Source organism: Carettochelys insculpta, chromosome 11 (assembly GCF_033958435.1).
Source record: "Carettochelys insculpta isolate YL-2023 chromosome 11, ASM3395843v1, whole genome shotgun sequence".
Taxonomy (NCBI): domain Eukaryota; kingdom Metazoa; phylum Chordata; order Testudines; family Carettochelyidae; genus Carettochelys; species Carettochelys insculpta.
The window spans coordinates 41408254-41434145 of NC_134147.1; the positions used below are offsets into that span (position 1 = coordinate 41408254).

The following is a 25892-nucleotide window of genomic DNA, read 5'->3' on the forward strand; positions in this document are numbered from 1 at the left end:
CTTGTGTCCCGCCCCGGTGGAGGAGCGTGTGGCAGCTCCTCCAGACTGCTGAATTCCTGCATGGCAGGAGCCGTCTCGCCGTGTGTGGCTAGAGCAGCCCTGTTACACACAGCTGGAAGCACCTGCCCGGGCGTAGCTAGAGGCCAGTGGGGTGCTTCTAGCTTCACGCAGGAAGGCGCTTCCAGCTGGGTGGGGCAAGATGGATCCAGCGGCAGCTCTGGTGAAACCTGTTTTTTTTCCTCTGGTTTTTTTTTTGGCAGGGGAGCTGGGGGCGGGGAGGGGGACTGGAGCTGGGGGAGCCTGGTGGGGGGCAGTAAGCCCTCGCATTTAACAGGCCTTTGGAAACAATGGACAACACTCTCCCCTAATTGGTCCGTTAAATCAAGGGTTTGCTGTGGTGCAACATTAGGAAGTCTACACAGGGCCTACTCAGAATCAGGGCTGTGTTAGTCTGTTTCACGAACAGACGCCTTAAGGACTAACCGATTTATTTGGTCATAAGTTTCCAGCAAGCTTTCGTCCTCGCATGTTTCCACAAAAGCTTATGCCCAGATAAATTTGCTAGTCTTTAAGGTGCCACAGGACTCCTTGTTGCTTTTACACAGGGCCTAGAGTTTGTGCTGGGATAATCGATGTTTTGTACCCTTTGGCCTCAGAATTCACTTAGGATTTTTTTGCAGACAGCGGTAAAGCAAGGCTGTTTATCATTGTTGATTGGCAGGGGAATGTTAGCAGGACTAACAGCCGGATTCTAGTGGACAGGCAATCTCTCCTTTTCCAGCCTTGTGTTTACCAATGTAGGCAATAGTTTTGGAAGTACTTATACAACTAGCATAAGTAACATGCGTGGCTAATAAGCAGCATTCACATCATGGTACGCCATCTGTGTATAACCACTGCTGTTTACTACATGGGGCATGTTAGCACCCTTGTGTAAAAGGGGAAATGTAGAGCTGAGACCATGTTCTAAGTCCATAAGAATGGCCATATTGGGTCAGAGCAAAGGTCCGTCTAGCTCAGTATCTTGTCTTCTGACAGTGACCTATGCCTGATGCTTCAGAGGGAGTGAACAGAACTGATAATAAGTGACCCTGTCACTCATTCCCAGCTTCTGGCATTCCTTGGGTTTTCACTCAGAAAAGCACCCACTCACTCCCTCTTTTCACTAGATCTGACAACTGGCTTCACTGGGAGTTTTGCTTGAGCAAGGACTCTAACATTTGGGCCGCAGGGAAATAAAGCTGCACTCCAAACCAGTAGGATGACTCCTGCAGCAGCAGTATATGTTTAGGAATAATGTGTGGCTGCTTGGAGTTTGGAAAGAGCAGAGCCACCATTTATGGTGGAACTGCCCAGCCTTCTGCAACTGGTCTGCAGGCAGCCATTTGGCCATCCCTGGCCATGCTTGTTCTGAAACAATCACTCCCCCCACCCCCATTTTGTGCAGGTGGTTTCTGAAAGCTGACGATTTGCCTTTTGGTGAGAAGTGTGGCAGTGAGTCAGGCGCAGCTGTGAATTTTAGGAATGGTTAGTTGGAAATGGTGTATTAAATAGCCGCCTCAGGCTGTCGGCTCAGCCCTGTGCTGTTCTCATTCCAGTCCTCTGTGGATGGGAGATTAAAGCACATACTTAACTTTCATAGTTGTCATTCCAAGCTGTGCCACTTGTCGTGGGCCATTCACTGACACACACACACCCCTGGCTGGAGAAGGCTGCGGTTGTGTCCCTTCCCCATGGTGCAGCATCTGACATTTGTGCAGCAAATGGTGCACATGGCAGAACACACATTGGCTGGCTTAACGTGTGTAAAAACACTGGGATGTTGGGAGGTGTTACGGTACATTGCAAGACAGCTGACTTGCTCAGCACTCGTCCTCGTGGCTAGTTAGAAAGAGGAGAGATGATGGAGAGGTGTCTCTGTGGAAGGCGTCTATGCCTTGCTTTCGTAGATCTTCATGCTGTGTTAGTGTCGCTAGTACTGACTCTCCTTACCAGTGTCCTGTTTCCAGACTCCTAATCTCCCTTGCCACTTTTTCCTGCTGAGTTTCCTTTCATCCAGCACAACACACACACTGCACTCTCTTTTTTTTACAGTTATCTTTTCCACCCCTGCACCTCACTTCCCATACTGTGGGACATGTCTGGGGCTGGAGGCAGGGACTGGAGATATTTATAATGCTGAAGGTGTCAGGAGCCGATAGGTAGCTGCCTATTCATTGTTATCTCAGCAGCGGAGTTTCGCCTTTCATGAAGCTGGATCTTGATATCATCCCTCTTTCTCAATGCTGTTTCTACACAGCTGAAATCCATTGAAGGAGCTCTCAGTCGAAAGGGGAGTTTGCTCTTTGTTATGCTTGCAGAGGAGGGGAATGGCAGTATGGTTGGGTTCTTTCTCAGCAGTATGTAGGCCTCTCAGCATAGCAGCAAGCACTGACACTGGGATGCTCTTCATCAGCAAAGCTGATAGCTGCCCTGGGCCCCAGGGCAAGGTGGGAGGGGAGCCTGGCCACACCCAGAAGAGGTGGGGACAACAACAGAAGAGGCGGGGCCAAGGCTAGTCAGCTCTCAGTGCCGCCCGGACTGCAGCGCTGCCCCCCACACACATACATGCTCCTTCACAGCTACGCACAGCCACAGCAGCAGTGCCGTGGCACTTCAACAGGGTCCGGGGCTCCAACCACCACCACTGCCAAAGTAACAGTGGTGGCTGCCTGGGCCCGGGGGCAACTGTCCTCTTTGCCCCACCACCATCAGTGGTCCTCCTTTTCCTAACTCCCGCACACCAGGCATGGAACAGACCTGTGCAGTGTATGTTCATGTTGACTGGGCTGAAGAGAGAGGTGCATTAGGGAAGTCATCCTTGCCATGACTGTCGCCAGCAGCTTCTGTGATGGACTTCTTGTGTTTAAGGATCTTTAGTCTTCAGATTCCTGACAGACTGGTAACCCATAGCATCAAGATGACACTCCTCTGCTGTTTGCAATAGGGCAGCGGTGGCCAACCTGCAGCTCTTGAGCCGTATGTGGCTCTTTGAGCCATTAAACACAGCTCCTCCTTGGAGCCACGCACCAGGAGTGCCATCTGCCACTCTGCGCACGCACCCTGTGCTTGGTGGGAACGGTGCGTGGCGGTGCCTCTGGTGAGTCGCCGGCATCAGGTTAGAGTGGGAGTTGCTGGGGGTGCATGGCTTTGGGGGAGGGGGAGGGCATTGACCCACATATTATATACTTACTTTTAATCTATCCAGATATATGTTATCCTATATTATTTATCTAGATATATATTATATCTAGAGAAAATAAATATATAATACGTGGCTCTTTGCACTGTATGCATGGCTCTTAGTCCCTAGTCGGCCACCCCTGCAATATAGCATTATGAATAAATACAAAACGTATGTAGAAAATATTGCCATGACTGTGGGCCAGATTCAGCTCTGTTAACCCTGATGTAAATTTCAGTTGGTGGGATTGAAAGCAGTCAAAATAGTCTCAAATTACAGCAGTTTGAGCATTGGCCTGCTAAACCCACAGTTGTGAGCTCAGTCCTTGCGGGGGCCAGTTGAGGATATGGGGCAAATAGATTTAAAAAAAGGGGGGCAGGGGAGAGCGGGATGGTGCTTGGCCCTGCCAAGAGGGCAGGGGACTGGACTTGATGACCTCCTGAGGTCCCTTCCAGTTCTATGAGGTGTGTATCTCCATTTATTTATTTATTTATTTATTTATTTATCTATCTAAGGCTAAAATTTTCAGAAGCACCAATGTCCATTTTCAGCAGCAATCAAGGGTCATAACACCAAAGGTAATTGAGGCCTACTGGGATTTCTCCAAAGGTGTCTAAGCAGGTTGGGTGCTTGAATCTCACTGGAGTTGAAAATTCTACCCCAAGTGTTCTCATATTTGGTAACTCATTAAATGACAATGTGAACGAATAAGATAGGAATTCAGTGCAAACAAACAGGATCAAAATATGAAAGGCTAAATCCACTTCACGTTACTGCACTTTATGTCCATCTGGCTCAGTAACTTATTTTAAAGGGAGTAGCCTGAATCTCAAATCCTTTATTTTCATTTGCAGATGATATAATCCCATCGGAGAGTAGCTCTTTGTCTGATACGACAGTTTATGACGATGGTATGTCTCTTACGCTTTTCCCATTTATGAAGTATAAAACATATCATGTACTTTATAAATAATAATGTAACTTTTTCAGTGTCTTATTCTGAGCTACGTCTTTGATGCCTTTATTTAAATCTCAGTTTGTGAGACTTTGTAGCGAGCAATGATTTTATACTGAGAAGAATATGCTTAATCAGAACCTATTCTTTGAAACCGTGTGTTTGTCAAGAGGTGCGAGGTTTTGCTGGCAAGTGAGTTTTCTTTGTAGACAATTGCCATTTTAATAGGATAAAATTCTAGCAATAGTAACCATCAGGGTTGGCACTTCCTGATGACGAATGACTGGCTGGAGGAATCTGGCCTGTTAAGGCAGCCAATTGTTAGCTGACAGGACATGACTGACCCAGATGTTGTCATTGCAGTTCTACATTATTAAAATGTTGAAACATGCAGATAAGCTGATAACCTGTTTGCATAGTAAATAATGTTTGGCATCTTGCCAGGGCTGTGGTGGTGTTTTAGTATAGCTGATTTTTTTCCCATGCAACAGTTAACATTAGACCAGTCACCATCTGGAAAAGACTTGGCTTGACGTTCCTTTAGATTTGTCATCATCATTTGGGAACAAATATCCAGAGAATGATTCACTGCTTATCAAGGGCTTGAGTCTGGTCCCACGCCAACTTTGTGCTTGTGTCTTAACTCAGTGTCAGGGCCACACCTGTGTCTCACAGGTGGCAATGAGATCAGAATCAGGACCTCAGCATGTTCACCGAATGTTTGTTCCAACCAGTAGAAGCCTGGTCATTGACCTCAGTGGACATAGGAAGCTCAGAGGGCTGATGGAAGTGAGATCAAGATTAAGCCCCGAATCTTCACAGCTGCTTCCAACTAGGAACGTTTATCCCCATTTTTCCTCACTACAGATAATTAGCATTGGTCTCTCACAGGGAGACACATTTTCAGGAAACTTTTTTATTTCAAAATGCCTCTTCCATAGAAATTGTAAAGTAATACAGCTGGGGGCTGATGCTCCCACATCTGACTTGGGCAGAGAGGAGAAAATAGGAGGGTGGAGCATGGCAAATGGAGTCTGTAAGTTTCCCCGCCATCTCCATGGAAGCCATTGCACGCTGCTTCAGCTGACAGAGCTCGGGAGTAATTGCTTTCCCTGAGAAGTTTCCTTCATGACCTGGCAGAGATCCAGCCAGGAGTTAATATTGCTTCCATCAGTATTAATTGCTACCAGCCCCCCCTCAGAGGTCCAGATTAGCCTGGGCCACTTCCATCTTTTGAGGCCCCTCACCATAATAAAAATAGAAAAAAATGACAATCCATGAAAACAAAATAAGACATCAAAAAAAAGTGAGACATAATTTGATCATTTTTATGGAAACAAATGCTTTTTCTAGCCTTTTTTTTGTGCAAATGCACTAATGATTGAGGGATGCGCATAACAACAAGCTGTGAAACTTGTCAAAGGCCAAAAAATTAACAAGTGTCTACATATGAGGCCTCCTGTGAGCTTCAAACAAAGGTCAGATGGTTCTCCTGGACCCCCAACCCCCCGATTGGCCCTAAATGCTACTTCATGGTGTCCCCTCATCCTGGAGGGGACTTTACAGCAGGCAAGACTCCTGGGACAGGAGGAGCTCTTGAGGGATGAAGCACCCTCTCCTTGGTCTTACAGAGAAGAGGATTTGCTAACTGAACCTCAGGGAATTTGCAGCATCCTCAGTCCCCCAGGGTCAGAGGTTGCAATTTTTTCACAAGTGTGCAGATTTGTCAAAGATTTTTCTGACTAAAAGCATCCTATTTTTTTCCAACAGCCAATGATGACCTCACAGCACCAGGGCAGGGAATGAGCTCCATGCAGTTGTCTCCAAGAATCCCTCCACCAAAGTCCCTTGGCGTGGAGAGAATCCATCTGAGAAAGTCCTCCATCACCGAGCAGCTCCTGGAAAACAGACATTCTAGGTAACAGCATCTAATATTGCCATATGGTTGTGGTGAACCTAGTTTTATATATGTTGTAAACAATTCTTCACCGTAACCTGTTGGCAACAGGGTGGCTCTTCTCATTGTACTCCTGTCCGACACTTTAGCAACCGAAACAGACATTGCTGCTGTGCTTGTGCTTAAGTTTGTTGTTTGAATACTATAATTGTGGCAACACAAGTTAGGCTGAATGTCAGCTGTAAAAGTAGGGTGACTCTCAACTGGGGCAACTGGTAAAAGGGAGACAAGTTTTAACGGCAAGTGTTGAATAAAAGAACATTTATTGCCATCAGCCCTATCACCCTTCAGCTCCTTTTGTGTGTGTGTGGCTTGTTTCCACTATTTTCAGTGGTTCGCTGCTGACAATGGTTTGGCAATTTCAGATTGAGGAGGACCCTGTGAATCCATCCTGGTCATGTTAAAATTCTAGTCACAGCGTTGTTGTAGTGTAACTTGTGCTCTGACTGGGTGTGGTTCACTGTCCCATGTAGTGACACTTAAACTATTTACAGAAGGAAAGAATGAGTCTCTTCTACTGCCTTAGCTGAGCATCTGTTGGCCTTTAGCTCCTGAGGTACTAAGCTCAGAGACCCTGGGTTCAGTTCTGCCTGTAAAGGTTACGGTAGCATAGCTGCAAGTTTCAAACACTGGTAGGTGTGTGGCTTCTGGAGGTGGCTGAGAGCGCTCAGCTTAGAGGGAACGCTGGTGCTATTATACTATTCCTTTGCTTCTCAGCTTTCTTTTCCATTTATTATGCTGTGTGTCTCTGTCCCTTTGCAGCAGCTGTTCCTATATGGCATCCTGTGGTGAATTTCCTTGCTGTGTTAACCTCCTGAACCAGAGGGGTTTGAACTCCTGGCTGTTCTAGTCGGGCTAACCCTCAGCACTGGTAATACAACCCACACACCTCCTAGGTGTGCTCACCTAGATAGCTTACAGAGAGAAGGAATGAGTCTTCACTACAGCCTTAGCTGGGAGCTAGCTGGCTTTTAGCTCAAGCTGTAGGGGCTCCTTCACTAAGCTCCAGAGAATGCAGGTTCAGTTCTGCCTGTGGGTGGTTACAGTAGCAGACACTGCCACACTGACTTCTGCTTTCTTTACCATCATTTGTCTTGTCCTTTGGATCAACGTGTAAGTAATGTAATGCAAATGTACTTTGCCTTTTATTGAAAATACATTTGTGATGCCCATGTGCTGGATTCTTCTGCTTGTAATTGCAGAGAGCCTCTATCGACACACAGTAGTCCTTACCGACTTCTGGAGCGACCGCCCTGTGGAGGGAGAAGCATGCCTACCACACCGGTGCTCACACGCAATGCCTACAGTAGCAGCCATTTACAGTAAGCTGAATTCCATTACATCAGTGGGGGGTAACAGGCATCTTGTGCAGAGAAGTAAAATACACCGTTTTCAGAGGGGACAGAAATAGGAGCCTTTTGTGTATGATGTTTTCCAAGACAGGGGCAGGGTTGTCAGCCTTTGATATTGCCCAGAGATAATTATACATCAGCCATCATTGGTACATGCAATTCTGCGCCAGCTTTTCAACGTGCCAGTGGTGGACTTTTCATGCAGGAGTGCCAGCTGCAGAGCTCCAGGGGACAGCATGTATGAACTTGAGCAGGAACTTAGAGAAATGTTGCCTGTGTGGCAATGGAGGAGGTAAATAGATAGGAACCCTATGAGTGTCCTAGGCCTACACTAAGAGATGAAGTTGAATTTAAGGCTCTATGTTTGATTTTAAAAATTGTCTACACCCCAGCACTCAGTAAGTTGGTTCTAAGCAGCTGTAATGCCAGCTTCTTTACTTGTGATTTCCCAATGAAATTACTTGAAAAATCAAATTTGCCATGTCGAGCTAAACCAGTGTAGATTATCCAGGGTTAAAAATTGATTTCATTAGCCCCAGAAGCTGTGCCACAATGCCCCGTGAGGTGTCCTTTCATGTCATCGCTCCAGGTGAGCAGGAAGTAGGAGACAGGAAGCCTGGCATTTTGAATTCATGTCTTCATGATCAGTGTGGTGATCGCATCTAGCCACTTCACAGAGCACCAGCATGGAGCCATCAGGAGAGCCAGGGTCTAAGTATGTCTTGTGGGCTAGCCGCGCTCCAACACAGCACGTGGCAGGTTGGCTATGAGGACCAGACAGCGGCGCATGAGACAGTGGGGTGTCATGTCCTGTGCAGGGTGAAGGTTTCTTCCCTGCACAGGACATAGCAGGAGAGGCTGAGGTATTTTTTTCAGTGTGTTTGGGGGCTGGCCATGGCCCTATCAAAGCTGCATTGTGAGCTGGCCCCCCTATATCCTGGTGCCTGCACCATGCTAACAGGAGCCTCTGGCTCCAGAGGTTTCAGGGGCTGGCCCTGGCCAAAGCTGCATTGTGGGCTGGCTCCCCCCACCACTTCCCACAGCATGTGGCTAGGAGGAGCCACACAGTCTCTGCAGTGTTTTGTTTGCTGCATTTCTCGGGGGGAAGATACACACTTGGAAAACAGACACTGTTATGTATGCGATTGACAGCTCCCCAGCTTGCTGCCCTGCATCATGAAAGGTGTTCTTTCCCCAGGGGAGCACTGAGGTTCCTGTTAGCATGGCACAGTCAGAACAGGGCCAACATCCTTGCTATTTGTCAGCAGAGTAATTCTGGAGAGGGACCACAGGTGCCCAGCCCCACTGAGCATAAGAAAATGAACAGGTTTCCTCAAATACTCATAGATTATTGTAGCCAGAGCACCTTTACTGATCTGTTTGGCTCCTGCATAGATCTCTCAGGAGGCTCACGCTGAAGATGTTCGTTCCCTAGGGGACCGCTGAGGTTCTTGTCAGCATGGCACAAACACCTGGCGAACAGGCACTGTAATATGTGGGATTGACAGCTACCTGACTCGCTGCCCTGCCCCATGAAAGGTGTTCTTTCACCAGAGGGGGCCAGTGATTTTCAACGGGAGAAGAGAGCCTAACCACTAAAAAGCAAGGCACTCTGTCTTTCCTGTTCTTCTTCTGAGTGATGCTAACCACTGGACACCAATGCCCTCTGGGGTTCCCCACTTTTCCTAATTTCCTTCTAAAATTGGCCACTTGGTTTCAAAGGGAGGGGAATGAGGGCAATACAGTCTGTAAAGATGACACTGGATGCTATCAGGGCACATGTGGTTAAAAGTTCCATGATGCAGACGACTCAATATCTCCATTGGTGAAAGAGACTTCTGAAAAATGGCTGTTTGGTTTGAGGGCAATGCAGTGTGGGAAGATGACATCACACTCCCACAGCCACTCGCAGGGAATTTTTTCCTAAAATGCAGCAGCAAAAAAACCCAGAATGCAGTGGGGCTTGGGAACTGTGGGATAGGTTCCCACAATGCACTGCTACAACAGTCAAACTTTGGCGATTAGTGGGGACCCAGTAGGTCAACGTTGTGGGCAGGTGCGGATGCTCAACTTTGACTTTATAAAACCCAGTATTACAAATTCGACTTTGATAAATTTGCAGTGCAGACGTACCCTTAGTTTTAAACATCCAAACTTCATCTGCTTTACATTTATGCCACAGAGTGTAGCTTTTTCAGAAAGGATTCCACAACATTCTTAGGACACTTAATTACTTTAATCATCTTATCTTTGGGAGTGTTACATGTAAAGACAAAGAGGGGGGGGGGGGGGCGGTGAAAACCACTTACAGCTCATTACCACTATAGAATTGTGTTAGGCTCCCATTTTGAATCCTCTGTTACTGCATAGGCTTAGTGCTGTAGCAAAGACATACTCTTTAAGCCAAGTTTACCTTGCTGTCACCCAGGCTATGTCTAGATTTCAGGGATTTGTTGACAGACGTTTTTGTTGGAAGATGTCTTCTGACAAAACTTCTGTTGACAGATCGCGGCCAAACTGCCAAGCGGCTCGCAAGAGCCATCCATTCTGTCGACGGAGAGTGGCCAGACTGCCTGGCTGCTGTATCAGCAAAACATCCAACTGGAAGCTGAGCAGACAAGAGCAACGAGAAGTCCTGTGGCACCTTACAGACTAACAGATATTTTGGAGCATAAGCTTTCATGGGCAAAGACCCCCTTTTCAGATGCAATGCGCAGTGAGTCTTTGCCCATGACAGCTTATGCTCCAAAATACATCAGTCTATAAGGTGCCACAGGACTTATTGTTGTTTTTGCAGATACAGACTAACACAGAAGACAATGTTGCCCATTGTTCCGAAAGCCTTGTCTGTCAACAGAGGGGCCCCCGGAACGTCCAGATCAGCCATCTGCCAACAGAGGTGTTACTCCCCATGGGGAGCAGGGTATGACTGTCGACAAAAGTGCTGCTTTCTGTCAACTTACTGTCAACAGAATGCATTGGGAATCTGGATGCTCTGCAGGTTTGACAAAACTCTCTAGTGTAGGCATAATCTCAGACTTTATCCAGCTGAGTTTGAGGCCTCGCCCAGGTGTTCTAAGCTGCTGGGGGAGTGTCGGATAGTCTAAACTGGATCTTTATCTTCTCTGTCTCTGCCTATAATGATGTGGATTATTGTAAACTGAACTTTGGTTTCAAGCTTCTTACCTGGCTCTGCCAAGCCGTCGGCCGCACGAAAGGATTTGCTCTGGTTGATATGGGAGGTGATGTAGCAATAGTCCACTTAGCACTTTGCACATTAACTCTCAAGTGCCTCCTGTCTGCATACGACTTCTGAATCCAACAATTTTTTGCCATTTCAGGCCGGACATTTCTCCAGAGGACTGCAGACAGCGTAGTGGGAGTCTCGAATCCCAAACCCACTTGCTGTCGGAGACAGCCAGCAAAAAGCCTGTATTCTCTGTCTCGAAACCCCAGCGAAGTAGCAGCACTGAAATACTCGATGATGGATCATCCTACACCAGCCAGTCAAGTGCAGAATACTACTGCGTGACGCCTAACCGCAACCCATATTACACCTCTCAGACGCTTGACAACCGCACAAGAGGCCGAAGGAGGTCTAAGAAACAGAACATTTCGGCTGCAAATTCAGGAAGCATGCCAAATCTTGCCCAGAAAGACCCGAGGAATGGTGTCTATCATAAGAGTCAGGAGCACCCTTCTTCTAGTTACTATGTTTCTGGATTTTCACCTTACACTGAATGTGACGTTTATTACAATGGGGGATACGTTTATGAGAACGACACAGAGGGACAGTATAGCGTCAACCCTTCCTATCGCTCGTTGACGCACTGTGGGTATGACCGTTATCGGGAACTCAGGTCCTACCAGGAAGGGGAGATGGAAAGAGTCTCACACAATCCATATGCAACTCTGAGACTTCCAAGGAAACACATTGCTAAAACGCAGCATATAACCAAAAACATTCACAAGGCCTTAGTAGCAGAGCATCTCCGTGGTTGGTACCAACGTGCCTCTGGTCAAAAGGACCCGTGTCAGAGTCTGCAGGCAGGCTTTGACTCTGACCGAGGATCCCAAAGGAGTCTGGGTTTTGCAGGGCTGCAAGTGCCATGCTCTCCTGGTAGTCGGGCTTCTTCTTTTTCTTCAGGTAACATGTTGTGTGATATGGTTTATATGTTCCTTTGGAGGATCACATCCTCTCATCCTTAATACCTTGCAAAACCTCTGAAATCCCTGGAGGAAACAGACTGCACAACAGTAGCCAAGAGCAGAGTTTCATCCAGCAAAACTATAATGCCAAATAGCTAAATATGAATCTTTATAAGAGAAATTGCTATGACTCTTGAATGATAAAGGTGGCCCATGCCCTATCAGTAGGGATAGGTACATGCTCCAAGCTTACTGTTTGCGCCTTGACCTGGTTCAGACTTCAAGGTTGTTCCCAGAAGCACTTAGTTGTTTAGGATGGTGTGTCCATGTGCAGGGCAAATTTCTTGGGAGTGACACTTTCCTAAAGATCCCAGGAAAGGACACCACCAACATACTGATACCTTTAAAAATGGGCACGCGCCCTGTATTCTGTTTAATACAAGTGGCAGACACACCCCAATGCCCTTCAAAAGGACTAACAGGACTAGTCATTTCAATTGCTCACTGAGTCAACAGTGGAACCCAGCTGTGAGGCAAGGAAGTATCATCCCCATTTTATAGACATTGCAGATGGTGAATGACCCCACATCAGTGGTTGCATCACCCTCGGCTGCAGAGGTGATCCGTGTCTGAGGTAATAAGCAGGGGGTTCAGATTCCCTCTGCTTTTCTCACTTTGCTGAGTCATTTGCCCTTTTGCAACAATAACAGCCTGAAGAAAATGCATGGGCGTGGCTGGGTGCAAATATCCCCATTCCCTAAACACACAGCACATGCCAAGCCTAGTTCAACGTACATGCTGCTGCTCTGGCTGGTTTCTGTAGCACAGAACACAGCGACTGTGACAAGCAAGCCCACAAACTCTTGTTTTATATGTCAAGACCATCTGGTTCCTCTGCACAGGACAGCCTATGACTCACTTTCCAAAGTACCTGCAAATACAGAGGTGTTTGGCGTCTGTGCAAACCTGTGGAAACCCGCAGAGATTGCTAACAAAAAATACCTCGCTCCTTCCAGTGTCCTTAGCTGCCGAAAAATCTAATTTGGTGTCTTTTTTACAATTCTAGCGTCTTCTACAAACACTTCCGGAAACTGGAGAAACCAGATTACTCTAGGGCTTCCTGATTATGATACCATGTCCCATTCCTCTTATACCAGCTGTTACGGGAACATTTATGGCAACCTTCCTCTGCAGAGCAGGTGAGCCAAGAGCAGTAAGACTTGCTGCCCCATCCTCTGTACCGTGTAAGCTTTTAAAATTTATCTAGATAGCAATCAGGCTTCAAGGAGCCAACTCCTCAACCAAGAGCAGTTACGAAACCAACTTATTGAGAGCAAACCTGCTCCATGCAGGACAGCTTTGGCTGACTCGAGCAAGAATATTCCTGCATTTCTTTCTAGCTGTTCTCTGGTAATGTTTTACCTTATTGAGAACACAGCATCTTTTATACATGGATTCAACCCAATAACACTAGATCAGACCGTGAGCTGCTCTTAACGGGTGTGTCTCCCTTCCAGCTACTGAACCTAAATTGATATCCACCAGGTGAGGCTCTGGCCTATTAATTAACAGCACACACAGCCAGGGAGATGGGGAGGTATAATTCTCTCAGTTTTATTGATGGAAAAACTGGCACAGAGTTAAGGGCACAGTTGCCCCTGCCCATAAGAGGCATCAAAGGCTGAGACAAGGTAAGCGTAGCATTCTCCCTTACACCCCTCTGCAAGGTCAAGACCTACCGTGGATGTCGCCCTTCCGTTACAGCAGCGATTGTCAGGCCAGCATCTCTAGAGCATAAGTCTATGCAGAGAGCTCCTGGGTGTCCCTGTCCCACCCTCCCATAGAGCAGATTCTATGGAGAAGGAATCACATTCTTCATCCTGTGAGTGGTCCAGCAGCCATATGCTTCTCCCACCCACCCCTGCTCCTGGAGGCCTTGCACCTCCTGAGGAAGAGGCTGTTTCTCTACAAGCTCATACCTATGTGGTCTCCTTAAAAAGTGCCACCCACAACTGTAGTCACCACAACTAAACTGAGTATGTATCGCAGGGGGGCTTACCAATTAAACCGTCCTGACATGACATGGCTACAAAGGTAGCTGTGTGAAGAGTGCAGAGAGGGACCAGTTATGCCTCTTACTCCCTTTCACACCCACGTAGGCAACTCTGATTACATGTTTACTCTGCCAAGGGCTGTATCAGTCCAGCATTTTGCTCTTCTCCAGCAAATGGATATTCATGTGAGTTTTCTGCTTCTCCTACTTCCTGTTTTCTGTCTCCTTGCTCCTGCACTTTCTTACTCCTCCTGTTATCAGTCAGAACAAAGGTCTTCTGTCCAGGAGAAGGCTTGTGCCTGCAGAAATGAGATCATTTTTAAATACTCTTAGGCTAACTGTAGCCAGCTGCAGTAAGTACTCCACATTGGTGTGTGCCGCTTCATAGAGTGCAATTTTTGCTTGCTGCTGAGCTGACTTGTGTGCAGTCACTTCCTGATGTATTTATTTGCTTTTAAACAACTAGCAGCATTAAGAAGGACACATAAAAGTTTTCACTAAATGTCTTACGTTTTGGGTGGTTATTGCAGTGACTAAAAGAACTACAGTAACAATATCTTAAAAATAGCATTTCTACTAATTGCTTAACTTCCTACAATTGAATTTCGAAAAATGTAAGTAAGCTGCCTTATTTTGACACCTCTGTCCACATGATTTACTTTAACTGTATCTTTTTTTTTTAAATATTCTGATTGCTGTCCAAACGTACGCCAATAGCCTCAGTATCTTTGTAATGAGCCTATCAGTGTGTGACTATAGTAAATGACTGATTGCCTTATGCTGTATGGGTCTTATCTACAGGCAGTACTCCCATAGGGGCCAGTGGAGTGCAAATCAAGGTAATTGGATATGACGGCTTATTACCTTGTTGACCGTGGGAAACACCCAGGAGTAATTGTCAGAACTCTATTTGAAATCAGTGGCACTATGGCAATTTACTCCAGCTGAGGATCTGCCCCTTCTAATTTCTCCTGTCTGGAGAACAAGCCATAGGGTTACATTTGGATCCGGATTACACTGCTGTAAGCTCAGTGTAACCTTGTTGACTTTCAAATACCCATAGTCAATGAGATTACGCTGAGTTTATGGTGGTGTCACTAAGATTAAAAGGGGCACCGTCTCTACAGATTATTTACTTCTAAGCATTACCAACCCGACACCTGAAATCCCAGTGCAAAGGTTACTGTGCCCTCATTTATCACTTATGCCACATTTCTCTTGTAGAGTGTATGCAGAGACCAGCCGGCTGGACAATGCTGACGAGAACCAGTTGGAAGCTGACTTCCACAGCAATGAGCAGAGGCTGTTTTGGCATGAGGATTCTAAACCTGGGACACTCGTGTAGGCCTTGATGGCCCTGCATTTGCACCCTTCATGTGCCTTGCACAGAATGCTGTTCGTTCAGAAGAGGTCTCCTGTGGAATCCCACCACCACCATCACCACCAAAAATGAAAGTGAGTCGAGATTGTGTTCAGCATTAAGAGGGATGTGTAGAAAATGACCAAGTCTTTCCAACAATGGCATTTCTTTCTGAATCCAATCTGTAGCCTAACTGACCAAGGGCAAGCCATAACTCCGGCTATGAGGACATGCAGCACTTGGCTGAAGTATTTATGTTTAGCAAGCACTTTTTAGAAGACTGGAAGGTGTTGAAGGCAAACCTCAAAACAATGTGAAAAGGAGACTCTTACGGAGAACCCAGGAATTTTAGGAGCACAATTCAGATGGCTGCAAGAAGAAGAAATAATTTCTTCTGCCATCACTTATGACAACCAAGAAGGACTTCATAAGCTGGTGAAGGATACCGTGTGTGTGTGTGAATGAGGAAAACATTGACTCCGTCAGTATTGGAACATTAATTGTAGGAAGGCTGGATTTTTTTAATGGCGGTTTGAATGAGCTAAAAAAATATTTGGAGGGAGTTATTAAGAGTGTGTGTTGTATGCACCACAAAATGGGTTCTGGAAAGAAAGGCAATTTGCTGTTGCACCAGGCAGCGTAAATCCTAACTCAAAAAGGCTGTGGATTTTGAACACAGAAGCAGCAAACTTCGAACTGTTTCCATGATAAAATGTAATTGATATCCTCAGTTTAATGAATCTTCCATGGTACAATTTCATTGTGCAGAGGAGCATGCAAATAATTATGTTCAATGCACAGTGAACTGTTAATTAGATAGCTATTACATTTTGCTCTGTCAGATCAATGGAAAATCTGAAGTTGAATGCTCTCGTTATCACACGTTGAACAATTTTTACCAAACTGGCCAGTATTTGAAGATGGATGCAAAAAAAAAAACAAAAAAAAAAAACGACCAAGTCGGTGCCTTAAATTGAGGGCATTAGAATTGTATACGGTCATCTGGAATACCAGGTGCACTACTAAGTCACTAAGTGACAAAAACAGCATTTTCACAAAATCATTTACATGGTTTTTTAACAGCAGCAGTTTGGGTCTAGGAGGGATAAGCCTACCTCATATCATCCATCTGTAGGAACAAATTAGTGTGGACTAAATTGTGTAGTTTATGGGGGAAAAAAATGGCATACTGTAAAATAATTCTTGTTTCTCTGCTGTACTGTGCTTCAGGATACCATTAAATGGTGCTTTTTTTCTTTAGAACAGGATTAGTTATTCCTTGTTCATATTGTGAATAGCAAAGTTTCTGATAAACTTTTTTGAACATTTTTTTACAAGTATTCCAAAGCATGTAATATAGACTGAAAAACAAATTTGTTAAACTGGTCTTCAGTCATTTGTATTATTAGCATTGAGGTTTGGAATAAACAAAACAATAAAAAAATTATTTATTTCCTTTTGCATATTTGTAATACCTTTCTAGAAACTCGAGAGTCCTCTTTTGCTTATTCCTTTCCTACTTCTGACTTTTGAGACCTATTATTTTGTATAGGTCAATAAACTAAAAGTGTGCTACCAAAAACATTTTGACAGTCTATTTCTCCTGTGCTAGCCATAATAGTTCCATGTGTGCTATTCGAGTGCTTTATCCTAACCAATTATAGGGAGAACTCATCAGGATCTGATTTCTTTTAGTCTTCACCATTGAAGCTTATTACCCAATGCAGCCAGTGATTCAAGGTCCATTTCCTACAACAATTGTCATACCACTTATGATGAAGTAGGAAGAGGATTTGTATAACTTTTGAGTGAGGCCGTAATTTCAATTTGCAACATATGTCACAAAACTATTAAACATTCAGGAAACATTTGAAAGCTCATTGGGGCAAGAGAGGGCTTTTTTTTTCCCCATGTTTGTACAGTGCTTAGCTTAACTTCTAAGAATGTGATTTTTTTTTTTTTCTTTCCCCCTCCATTGCTCGTCACTCCAGCTGAAGTTGACAGGAGCTGTACGGGTTACCGCATAGGGTTATATATCGACATACTCAATAGTACATTAATGCAATTTGAGTTGGTAGATATTGATACAGATGCACTCCCTTTCAAGGGTGTCCTCTTTTTTGAAAGTTCAAATATGCTTAACCCTGGCGCCATGTCTGTCTACACAACCTGCTGACACTTTTTTTTTTTTTTTGGTCTGACATCATTCTAGATGTGACAGAAGGTTAACAAATATTACAGAAAACTTAGCCATTTCCTGGGGCTAACCACCATAGTACACAAGGCCTCGCTGGACAGCATGGTTATGGCTGAGAGACATTTGCTCGCTGTAATCTAATCTGTACTATCAGGCGCAGTATGTCATCTGCAGCCCTTTCGTCAATTTTCCTTTCCCTGCAGCGACAGTGCAAAGGGAGTTCCCCAAAACAAACTTACCCAAGTGCCTCATCTCTCTCCTGCTCACTCCCCTTAATAAAAACAAGCACGGTGAAGAAAACCCTTCAGCGAATTGGAACACAGCTTGTGAAACTGAAATCCAGGAGCAGGTGGCATCATGGGTGATTATTTTTTCATCTCCCGTGGTGCCCAGCTGAGTTCCTTTTTGGTTTGTGCTGTTCTTGTGAGTGAGGCTGGGCCCTGTCAGGTGAGAAGGCGGCGGTGGTACAAGTGTTCACTGTACCGGGAAGTTATTTGTAGCTGGTATGGTATACCGGCCAGCCCCAGCCCCTCCACTGAGCTGCCGCAGCTCTCTGAACGTAATTGGGACCTGGAGGGTAGGAATGGGGGCATTATAGCAACCAGAGGAGCTGCTGGTGTTCGGTTCCTTTCCCTGCTGTCGCTCCCATTGGGAAAAAGAGCAGAACTGTCAGCCCCATGTCTCCCAAACTCCTGTATACAGCAGACCCTGGGAGAGGCAGCAGAGAAAGGAGCAGAGCTTCCGGCTGTTCCTCTGGCCATCATAGGGCCCCAAGTCTCCTGGGTAAAGTGGGTTGGGGAGAGAAGGGGAAAAGAGGAGGGGAGGGGGTGAATGCCCAGCTGAGGAAGGCAAGTCTGAGCCCTGCCCTTTCTATTCAAGGCCTCGCCCCTTTAGCAGCTTCCACCTCGCATGGAGCCAAGCCTGGCCTCATCGTGGGCCAAATCAAAGTGAGATGGGGCTGGATCCAGTCTACAGGCAATAGGTTCCCCACCCCTGCTTGGACCTGTTCCTTCTGCCTGTTTCTGACTGACTCCTCAACTGCTGCACACCTGTCACTGGTTTGCTATTGGACCCAGAATTTAAAACTGGGATTCTGTTTCTTCTGTAGTCAGTGCAAAGGGCAGGCTAGCTCTTCTCATGTCCAAAGGAGTGAAAAAGCTGCTCCCAAAGAGCAAACTGGCCGCCACACAGCCCCTTCTGTGGTCCCACCCTCGCTGGCTTAGCAAGTTCTTCCAGTTCAGCTTCCACCTCTGAGACACAGGAACAGGTCAGGAACACCTCTGCAATCTTGCTCTATCAAAATAAAAAACTGCTTCATGGCCAATGTCATTACCAGCTGCAAGATGTCAGAAAAATAGGGCACGTCTCTGCTCCCGTGTGCTCCCCGCAGAGCATTTGGTGTGACCAAAACATCTTGTCAATGCAAAGAGAAGCTGGCTGGTCAGGCTCACTAACCATAGAACCATCTCATTTCATGTGGTTCATCTGGGCTTATCTTGGTCCTTTTGTTCAAAATCTGCCCGAGATTTGGAGGAACACTGACAAAACAAGGATTGCAGGTTCAGGCGGTGGATAGGTATCACCTTAAGGTGGGGGTCTGGATATGGCCTCCTGCTGCAGAATGAAGGACGCAAGAACCCTGTGAGAGGCACATTCTGAAGGTGTTACTGCTGGAGGATGGAAATACTATCAATTCACTAGACCATGCACTCTGACCTGTGTATCACACACCATTCTGTTTCATCCAGTTACTCCCATACTGAGCCCAATAATTTGTTTGATTAAAGCACAATTTGTGTTTACATCTCTTCTGGAAAGGCATCTGGACTTGATCTGGAGGCACTGAGAGGAATTAATCTACTACTTTCCTTGGGAGTTTCTGGTTGTGGCTAATTACCTTCACTGTGTAAAAAGGCAGCCTCATTTCTATTTTGAATTTGTCTGACTTCTGCTTCCAGTCATTGAGTCGTGTTGTGTCTTTGTTGTTTCAAGTACCCAAAAAGGTGTTTCAAGAAGGAGGGAGAAAAATTATTCTTCTTAACTTCTGAGGATAGGACGGTGGACTTGAATTGCAGCAAGGGAGTATTTAGGTTGGACATTAGGAAGAATTCCTGTCAGGGTGGTTAAACCCTGGAATAAATTGTCTGGAGCGATTGTAGGATCTCCATCGTTAGAGATATTTGTCCAACCTGTTTTAAACTAACAGGTATGATGTTGGTCCTGCTGTGAGTGCAGGGGACTGGAATTGATGAACTCTTCTGGTTCCTTCCATTTCTAATATTCTATGATTCTCTGCTAGATTAAAGAGCTCTTTAATACCCAATATTTTGTCACCATAAAGGAATCAAGTTATCTCCCAGTCTTCTTGATGCCAGATTAAAAGAGCTCAAACTATTAGTTTGTTTAGTTTTGTTATTTATCCTGTCATGAACCAGGGGTCACTCAAGGAAATGACTATAACTGGGGTCAAAAAGAGGATTAGATAAGTTCATGGATGGCAGGTCCATCACTGGCTGTTAGCCAAGATGATCAGGGACATGGCCCCATGCTCTGGGTGTCCCTATGCCTCCGAACACCTGAAGCTGGAACTGGACAATAGGAGTGGGTCATGTGAAATTGCCCTGTGCTGTTCATTCCCTCTGATCCTGGCCAGTGTCAGAGACAGGAAACTGGGCTAGATGGACCTCCAACTTGACCCAGTGTGGCCGTTCTTAAGTTCGTATGACAAGCTATCCAAGCTAGTTGCAGAGCTGGAGAAACAGCAAGCTTAGGCCAGGCAGGATGCAGTCCTCCTGCTCTTTTCTAGTTCATTGGTTTTTACACAGTGAGGTGTGATGATCCAAGAGGTGCAGGGCTGTGGTCAGGGGGTGTCTGAGCCAGGGCAGGGAAGTGGGGAGCAGGCAGGGATCCTTACCATTTTGGTGGTGGTGAAGCGGTGCAGTCCTGCCCAACCCTCCTCTTCCCACAGTCTGCTGCTCTTCACAGACCACTGGGGACTCTCCCCTTTGCTGTCCTGCCCAGGGCCAGATGCCCACCTGACTGGAGCCCCATGGATTTCAAACCCTCCAGCACCAGTGAGAGTGAAAGGTGCTGGGCAGGAGGGAAGGGAAAACAAGCAGCCTCTGTCTGCTCCCTGCTGTACTGCCCTGGACTTCTCCAAGGATGGAGACTTGAGCTGCCAGCTCCCCTCAGGGAGTCACTTTCTGCTCTGGATAGATGGGAGGTGGGGGTGGAGGCTGATACGAGACTCTCACTGAGAAAGGGGGCTCAGCAAACAACATTTTGGAACTTCTGTGCTAGATAAATCAGGTCAGCACAGCACTGTGCATCCAGCCCTTGTTTAGGGGAAAAGAAAAGAAAAAGTGGAAGGATAGAGGCAAGGCAGGAGGTCTCCACAACATCTGAAAGGGGCTGAGAACATGGCATTGAAACTTCCAGTCCCCTCAGAACTGCAAAGAACCCGGCAAGTTAGAGGTGAGGGAACCCTAAGAAGAACAGGACTATGTGGCCAACCACAATGGGGATAAGAGTAGAGGAGGAAGAAACTGAAGATTTCACATGCTGCCTTGCACCAGCACGCAGGCCACGGATGCTTTCCTTCAGATGAGAGATTTGCGCAGTTTGCCTGGAGTGTAAAGTTGCCAGTTACTGTCCAAAGATCTGTGCTGCAGAGTGTAGCGCTCCCAGCTACAAATGTTCAGTTTCTTGTGGGTTTGAAGCAAATCCTCAAATCCTACATCCTCTGGCACGTGAACAAATTGCACCTTGTTCTGGCTCTTAACTTTTGGGAATCTCTGGTTTCTTATTTAATTACAGAACAATAATGTTTATGTCGTGATGTTCTGCTTCAATAGTTGTGAACAACTCTGGTAACCTGTACAGGCTAATGCACTTTAGCAGGAGTCGTTAATAGCGTATTAGTAATCATCTGTAAAGAACTGAAATGGAAATCCTATTGATCAGAGATGGACTGTTGTTTCATATATGCTTTCAGCTAGCCAACAAATCTATTACCTGCCGGACCAGTGAGGACATCTAGTGTCTCATCAGGATCATTGCAGGTAAGAGATTGCTCACCTTCCATTGTCTCAAATCATTCTGCCTTTTATTTGGGAAGATTTTATTTCCCACATTACCTTATTATGAAACATATTGAGACACAGAATAGAAGGTAAGAGAAAACATTTAACAGGTATAACAATAAAAATCCACAGAACGGGGTCAGATTGGGTCCTACATTAATCTGAACACCACAGTTACCTCCGCCCCACTTGACAAAGGCAAAAAGTCATCACAGCTAAAGAGTTTAGACAAGGAAATAACATAAAAATAAAACCAGGATTTTAGAGCAATTTCCTTTAAAAACATTGTCTAAGAAAAATGAGCAGAAGTGAAAGAAAAATTAATTGCAGACCATTTTGCTAAAATCAGTAATTTGATCTTTCTTAGTTACTACTGTTACCTATTTATTCTGTTCTGTTAATAATAGAAATGCACATTTCTCCTTAATGTGGCAGGACAAGCTTGTAAAAATTCAACTTTTACAACTTGTGCACACGACATTCTGTGCAATTCTGTTCTGTGCAAGTTTTCAGGCCATCCCCATCACTGTAGTACTGAAGCAGCTTCCCTTAGTGTGTTAAACGAGGTAACATTGGTCACATGAAGTTTGTTCTTTTGCTGGTCATCTCTGCAGAGGAAGAATAGGCTGTTTTTGTTGTGGTGATGGGGTGTTTTTTAAATGCACTCTGCTCTGTTTTTACGTTAGTGAAGGCAAGTGGAAGATGTGCACCTGATACTTGGCAATTGGAGGGAAGCAGGGAAGGCTTGTGATGGTTCTTAGTCCCCGAGGGAGTTCATTCCACAGTCTGGGCCCAGCTTCTGAGGGAGTATCTGTTCCTGCACAGATGAGCTTACCCTATGGCACAGGGCTTAATAAAAGAGCTTTAACACAGGAGCAGGTCAGGCTCCCTAGTAAATACAACAGGTTGGACCTCCCAGGTCTGGCACATTCTGGGCCAGTCCCAAACAAGCGACTTTGTTGGAGCAAGTGAGGTCAACTCCAGCCCCTCTACTGCCAGCCTCCAGTTGCCAGGTTCCCAACTGCCCCCACTCTCTGCTGCTGGGGGCTCTCTGGTTTGGGACTCTGTTCTAGCAACGGCCATGATCCTGCTGGATCATGGATATTGCCAGACCAGAGAGGTTTAGCCTGTACAAAGTCTCAGCATTAGCCCAGCACTAAACTTTACTGCGCTGTCCCCAGTCTTAGACCAATAAACATTTACCTAGTTCCAGGAAGAGCGGTGTGTGACAACCTGTGCAGAGGGCCAAAGCCAAGCCAATGCCCCATTTATGTCTTAGGCCTGGTCTACATTAGGGATCAAAGTCAATACCAGGCATGCAATTCTAGCCATATCATTAGCTAGAATCAATGTATCAAGATTGACTTTGTTCCCTGGTGTACATCAGGGCTCTTCAGGTTGGTGCCCGTGTCCCTTACTCCATGTGGCAGCATGGAATACCAGGGTCGATGGCTGAGTCTGGAGAGAGAGATTTTGCTGCATATTCACTGACACATCAAAACTGAACTCTGGTGGATCAATCCTGATTCCTCGAACCTGCCATAAGTATAGCCTTCCCTTACTTAAGCCCTATCGTGAGACTGTAAAGTGGATTTCAGGGCACATCGCCTTGTGTTGATCCCCTGCCCAGGGGCAAATTCCCCCTATCCCTCTCCCCAGTAGGTATGTTTAGAAGAAACCTTGCAGAATACAGTTCTTTATCAATTTACTATTTGGACTGTTTAATGAAATACGGGATGTAACCAATAAACGGTCAATGAAGGGTAGATTGAATAAGGACTAAGACTGGAGAACACACAAACTCTGCTTAGAACTCTATGCTTACCACTAAATAGAACTTGTTCCTGTGACCTAGAGATGAGAGAGAACCAGGTAAAAGGGTTAGTGTGGGGGGTATTTCTACGAAGCAGCCTTATTCCAAAATAAGCTATTCCAGAAGAGCTTCTTTCTAAATAATGCTGCTACACACACAAATGCATTTTGAAACAGTGCTTAGCTATTTTGAAATATGTCTACACAGGCAGAGCTTATTTCAAAATAGAGCCATTGGATGCATTATTGCCTATTTCAAAATAGGCTCTATTCCCTGTCTTAACAGCACCTATTTTGAAATAGGAGCTATTCTTCGTAGAATGAGGTTTACCAAATTTAAAATAAGCCAGTTGCTATTTTGAAATTTTTTGGAAATAGCGGTTGTGTTGCGTAGGTGCTAGGATAGTTATTTCAAAATGGCTTTGCTAGGTAGACCTACCCTGAGTCTAAAATACGTACAGAACAGAGCCATGCATAACATTTGCCACAAGCACCCAAACCATATGAAATACTCCAGAATTCAGAGTTCATTCCAAATCCAATCCCCATCGCATTTGTTGTAGCATTCTCTGAGATCCATCTTTAGCGGTCGCCTGGGCTCATTTATGAGTTTGCATAGAAACTAACAAGTCTGTGTGGGTTCAGTGCAGAACTCAGTCATTCCTACTGGCTTGCTCTGAGATTGTACAAACTCAAAGTGAAAAACTGGGGCTACGTATATCCAAATAACCACACAGTCTTGTATGCAGCCTAGCAGCTAAGCTGCTTTGAACTCCCATATATGGTGGAGCAGATCCCCGAATGGCGTAAACTGGTATAACTTCCATTAGCCAGTGTATTTAAACATATGTCCTTGGTAATGACAGCCTTCTTCAAACAGCCACTTAATGCCCTCTCCTGGTCTTGTAAAATGAGTATAAGAGATGGCAGAAAGTCAAGTATCTTTTATTGGACCAGTTTCTACTGCTCACAGAAGTTTTTGAGCTACACGGAGCTCTGTTTCAGGTGTCCAGAAATTGTATAATTGTACATGACGATTCTTCAGCTGAAGACATTTGTGTAGCTGGAATTGACTTTCCTAGTGAAAAACCTAGCTTCAAAACTTTCATGTCGACCTCCCTTACTCCATTCAATAGCCCAAAGAGATTGATTTTGCCACTTCTTCACCAGACGCACAAAATTGAACTCCCGAAGATCGACCCTGACTGGGTCGATCCTCTGCTTAGTATACACAAGCCGAGGAATGTGCCTTAAGGTGAGGCTCTAATAATGGAGATTCTCTATTTCCCAACAAAGAGGAGAGGATAGAAGTTTGGTAAAGTACAGGTAGGAGCTGAAGAGAAACAGTCAAATGAAAACGAGTCCTATTCAGTTACATTGCATGAAGACAAATTTTGTAAGGGTTTGTATACTAACTACTCAGAGGGAAACACTTGAATGCCTAGTATTATATGAGGATATTGCTGTAACAGGTGTAGCACCCAGAGGTACTGAGACCTCATTAGAGGGTGAGTGAAGTTTCTGCTCTACAGCCTCAGCTGAGAGCCAGCTGGCCTTTAGCTCATATGGTAGAGTGCAGGGCTTTAGACCCTATGCTTGCAGGTTCTATTCCTAGTGCTGGCAACCCAGGTCTGTTGGCGTTACACAGGCATCATAGAAATTTGATGGAAAGATGCTAATCAGTGGGACATTGTCACAGTAAAGTACGAAATATATAGGAAGTACAGAGTAGGTCAGGCTGGTGGGGGAGTGACACTACATGTGAAAGAAGATATAGGCTCAAAAAAGAAAAAATCTTAACTGAATCAAATCTGTACCACACAATCTCTATTGACAGAAATTTCATGCCTAAATAATAATAGGGTAGCAGTAGGACTATACTAAGGATGGTGACAATGACTGTGGAATGGTTGAGGAGATTTGAGAGTCTATCAAAATAGAAAACACAGCAATAATGAGGGGTTTTAACTGTCCTCATGTTGCGTGGGGTACAGTTCATGCATACAGAATGGCAAACAAAGATAAAGTTTCTAGATCCCATTGATGACTGCTTCTTGGAGCAAATAGTCTGAGAACCCACAAAGGAAGAGGCAGTTGTTCATTTAATCCCAAGAAGAGCACATGATCTGTTCCAAGAGGCAATTGTAGCTGAATTGCTCAGTAATAATGACCATAATATAATTAAATTACTGGTTTGGGGTAGTTGTTGGAGGGGAATACCTATGAAGCCCCAAATGGTAATATCTAACTTCAGAAAGAGAAATGACAGAAAATGAGAAGGCTTGTTAAAGAGAAAATAAAAGGAAGTGTTGCAGGATTAAGATGCCTACAAACTGAATGAAAACTTTTTTAAAAAACACTATAATAGATACCCAAATTAAATGTAGACCCCAAATTTAAAAAACATAGTAAAGGGCCAAAAAGGCCACCATGGCTAAACAGCAGTGTAAAAGAGGCCATTAGATGGTAAAAAACAACAACAAGTCCTGTGTAGATCGAAAAGGCATTTTTTAAATACTAAAAATCTTAATAAAAAGGACAATACACTCTGGTGAGTCAAGTGTAGATGTATAATTAGGCAAAACAACAACTAGCCAATGACTAAAAAAACAATACCAAAAATAGTATTAAATCCATCAGAAGCCAGAAGTCTGCCAAACAATCAGTGGGACGCCCAGATGATTGAGAAGAATTCTGAAGGAACTCAAATATGAAATTACGGAACTATTGACTGTGGTGTCAAAGTATAGCT

The 25892-nt window shown here is 45.2% G+C and overlaps 1 protein-coding gene across 7 annotated transcripts in view; it reads left to right on the forward strand.

The window, feature by feature from the left end:
- Nucleotides 1-16644, forward strand: part of FRMD4B (FERM domain containing 4B) — a 139265-nt gene extending 122621 nt beyond the window's left edge. For 3 of the 7 annotated variants that reach the window (XM_075005688.1, XM_075005691.1, XM_075005692.1), the window contains exons 18-24: nt 4078-4134; nt 5949-6096; nt 7338-7457; nt 10829-11634; nt 12703-12835; nt 13951-14042; nt 14914-16644. In XM_075005688.1, the coding sequence (XP_074861789.1) occupies nt 4078-4134; nt 5949-6096; nt 7338-7457; nt 10829-11634; nt 12703-12835; nt 13951-14042; nt 14914-15041 (1484 nt within the window). In that variant the 3' untranslated portion in view covers nt 15042-16644. The remainder of the gene's footprint in view (nt 1-4077; nt 4135-5948; nt 6097-7337; nt 7458-10828; nt 11635-12702; nt 12836-13950; nt 14043-14913) is intronic. The other 4 variants (XR_012647005.1, XR_012647006.1, XM_075005690.1 and 1 more) reach the window with 4 other exon arrangements.
- The last annotated feature ends 9248 nt before the right edge of the window (nt 16645-25892 follow it).